Here is a 3900-nt window from a genome sequence, read left to right as displayed (position 1 = left end):
GAAGAAGTCTCTTGGAAGAGAGAGGAAACGTTTCATTAAAGAAGAACCCGTCCAGAGGACCTATACATTTTTTTTTTTCCTTTCTGGATAATATTTCAAACAATCGACAAACACCATCTTGGGAACTTACACATTGGTCCCATGACAATGTGATACAGCTCATGTCCAAAGGTTTGGGGCTAAAAGTTGATGCTCCTTGAAAGGACAGCTAAGACAGACAAAATGTGTTTTGTTATTTGAAGCAAAGCTGCATTTTTGAGTGAATCTGATTGCTTTAAGTTCTAATATAAACACAGCTGTGAAACTAAGGCTGCTATGTGAATGTGTTCAGTGACACACCTGACCAGACTGCGAGAGTCGGCGAGCACAGGCCTGCATGGCAAATGCTTCTCCTTCTTTGGTCCTTTCTATGGTCCAACCAAAGGCTAACATAGTCTTTACTGTCTCTTTGATGGCCCAGCGATACGCCTCCTTTTCCTGTTTAACACAACAAACAAAATGTCAGGAATATACACATGAACAGACAAAACTATTTTAATATTCAAATAGGTTGGTACAAACTGTGCTGCCTGCTTGGCATGCTTTTTAATGAAGGCACGGGGCAAAAAATCCAAAAACCATGAAGCACATCATTTTAATATTTTATATTACACACTCCCAGGTTTAGTATGCATATCCCTTCGGGACATGTCAGTTCACTGGTTTCATTATTGAAGTACATTCCTGCATGCAWACACATACCCCTAAAGGTGACGGCAGTTTACCTTCTCAGCCAGAGCTCTGTACGGCTTCAGGAGCGGGTGAACTTTGGAGTTCTCGCATAGCTGCTCCCCGTGAACCCAGCCGTTGGCAAACTGTCAGGGACAACACACGCAGGTTCACTTAAAATCATGTGCAACGTTCTGTACAACATGTTGTGACATTGAGGAAATTAAAACCGATTTTAGCAACTCACTTTTATGCTAACAAGCTGTTCAGTTGCAAAGAATAGTTATTAAGATAATACCTTGTCAAGAGACCACTTTTCATGAGTGTGCTCTGCGTACTTGTTCACTACAAATTCCAGTCCCTCAGGCACAGAAACACTAATAAAAAGGAAAGAAATGACAGCATTTAACCTTATGCTAGAGTGGCAAGTTTGATTACAGGCACGCAATATTATTCTTTTTAGTAAATTTATCCTACCAAGATTTTCTCCTTAACTACAAAATAATCAACAGGCAATCCTTGTTAATGAATACCACTGTAAATTGTTATGGTCAGTATCTTACTTGGATGTATTTACAGGCTGGGGGTCAAAGTGTCCATTTGTGTCCACTGACGTTTTTCTGTCCCTTTGAGACAGACAGCCAGACTCCGTGTGTTCCGGAGGGAATGCTTTAGCAACTGCGACAAGGCATTGTACGCACAACTTGAAGAACTCAGGAAYGTATGGCTTTACAGTTTACAAAGGAACAAAACAGGAAACAAAGCAGAATAGTTAATAAAAGAAAGTAAAAAAATGTCCACCTTTGTGGACAATAAAAGTTTATCTTATCTTATTTATCTTATTTTTAAATATAACACAAGTTAAATACTAAAATAAGCTTGCATCACTAAAGAACATAAAACTTAATATATTGCATTTGCAGGTCGATCACCATATTTGATTACTTGCGAAATTTGTAGATATTTTAAAAATGCTAATTTTTGTAACTATTTGCATAAGAAATCTGAAAAAAATCTCAAAAAGTAAGAGTAATGTATGAGACTTGATTTTAGTTTGGCTGCAGCAACCTGGTTACGTAAAAATAAACACATTTAAAAGGCCGGTCAGCTATCAGATATTCCCATCAACTCTTTGATCCAAGTATTATATTGCAAAACTGGCAAATGAGCGCCAAACACAATTAAAGAGAAAGYTTTATCCCAGACAAAATATACATACTTCCCTGCTATTTGTCCATCTCAGTTACAGAAACCAATTCCTGTAGATCATATTCATCAACCCAGTCATTTCAAACATCATTGCTATATTACCTTCCTTGGTTAAAGCTGTCAAATTCAAGAGCTGAAAAATGTCAAAATGATGTGATTTTTTTCCTCTGAGTCAAGCTAAGTTGTTAATTTCTTACCTTATGTGAAAAGCCTGTTTTTATAAATGTAAGGTGCTAAGACAGACAAGATATGATAGAAAATATTTTACCTGAATGAGGGAATTGAAACTCCAACACCGTGGCATAACACCAATCTTTTTTTCATTTTGTTTCACAAATGCATTTGTCTATGCAATTTAAATTGATTACATTTTTACCTTCTGTATCATACTGTATAACAAATGCAGAAAAGAACTGAAAGAATATCTAAGCTATGGTAAATGATTTATTTTTTAGATAGGTAATGGTTCGTAATTATATATAATTTGATGTTCATTCAGAATAAATTTCTGTCAAAGTTATTTTCTTATGTTCTTACAGAATATTTATTTGACATATTGGTTTTAGGTCTTCCACTCCATCAGGTCTGTTCAGGATTTAGGTGGTTTCATAGCAGGCTATGAATAATTAACAAGTGAACTCCAGGGTTTTATTTCTTCCTTTACTTGTGATTTTAAAAGAGCAGAAGACAACATAGAAATGCACTTTACAACTTGTCCTTGAATAGACTTTCACAAAGAAAGAATAGTGCAGGTATAGTACTGAGTTTTGTTTTTATCAAAAGATACAGACAAAAAAARCACTTTAGGTTACCTTCTTTGCTAATGCCTTAAAAACACCCCAGAATAACTTTCTAGAAAGGTGGAGCTCTTCTTCAGAGGCCAAACTTTGGTCATCCCCCCTGCCAGCATGGGAGTAATACTTCCACCTCTGCTCATAATGACTGGTCAAGAGCTGGAAAACATAAGTGATAAAAAAATTAATATAAAGGAACCCAAGTTACTAATATACTTTAACCTAAACTGCAGTCAACCATATTTTGTGTTTTCACTTTTAGTGGCATTTTGTTGTGGTCTGAGAGATGGAGAACATCAAAGACAAGCTGGTGAAGGAGCGGCTGCATCATAGATGGCTGGAGTTTACTGGAAACATGAAATCATGAAAAAATTACACACAGATTAGTTGCATGTCCATCACAACCATTTGCACAATCACATTTACAGAAGGAACATTGCTTTGACTAATTATCCCTTTTCAGAAGAGTATCAAAGATAATTTAAATGGCCAAAAAGTTAATTATTTGAACATGATGATTAAATTTAGAAAATTAAGTCTCAAATAGGGAAAACAGACTTTACAGTAACTAAATATAATGAGTAGTTTTGTGATTGAGCGGCTAACTGACTGGAGGAGGAGGGTAATGTTTTAGCAAAGATTCAGTGAACGCAAAAGATCCATCAAAATGCATCAACTTGCTATTTAAAATGTTTAATGATGCATTTTGGAACTTGATGTTCTTCAACTTTTTCTTAACTTGTAGCTACAAGCCCCACCTGCACAAAGCCAGCAAACARTCTTCAGYAGTGTCTCTCTGAGCCTTGGTCAARCTGAGAGCTCTTGAGAGCTGATAAATAGCCTGAATGAGTGAGTCAACCAGGAGAAAATTGTCCTCTAAATTGTGGAAGAGGGCAAAACATTTGGTGAGCAGGGGAAGAACAGCAGTACACAAGTATCTGTTGAGGGCCAAGGCCATATCGGTGGATCCCAGCTCAGCCTGCAACATAAAAAAATGGAAGAGGCTCACTTTTATGGACGATCGAAACTGACAATTAGAAATAAAGGCAGAAATATATAAATGGACCAATAGATAAATACACTGAAAACGCACAAATCAAATTAAAAACGGAGACCTTCATCTTATGTTTTATAATGTAATTAATCTTCATATTTATTTTTCCAGCTTRGTTCTAATAAATTATATATC

The 3900-nt window shown here is 36.1% G+C and overlaps 1 protein-coding gene across 1 annotated transcript in view; it reads right to left on the bottom strand.

The window, feature by feature from the left end:
- The window catches only part of ryr2b (ryanodine receptor 2b (cardiac)), a 61009-nt gene that overhangs the window by 26466 nt on the left and 30643 nt on the right, over positions 1–3900 (bottom strand). Inside the window, exons 50-57 of the mRNA XM_014001040.1 lie at positions 3470–3690; positions 2968–3058; positions 2730–2870; positions 1272–1435; positions 1007–1085; positions 765–854; positions 340–477; positions 131–208 (exon numbers count right to left, since the gene is read on the bottom strand). Of these exons, the coding sequence (XP_013856494.1) occupies positions 131–208; positions 340–477; positions 765–854; positions 1007–1085; positions 1272–1435; positions 2730–2870; positions 2968–3058; positions 3470–3690 (1002 nt within the window). The remainder of the gene's footprint in view (positions 1–130; positions 209–339; positions 478–764; positions 855–1006; positions 1086–1271; positions 1436–2729; positions 2871–2967; positions 3059–3469; positions 3691–3900) is intronic.

The sequence above is a fragment of the Austrofundulus limnaeus genome, unplaced genomic scaffold (assembly GCF_001266775.1).
Source record: "Austrofundulus limnaeus strain Quisiro unplaced genomic scaffold, Austrofundulus_limnaeus-1.0 Scaffold0, whole genome shotgun sequence".
NCBI lineage: Eukaryota > Metazoa > Chordata > Actinopteri > Cyprinodontiformes > Rivulidae > Austrofundulus > Austrofundulus limnaeus.
Note: the sequence above shows the minus strand (reverse complement) of the source record. Positions and strands in the feature narration are given on the sequence as shown.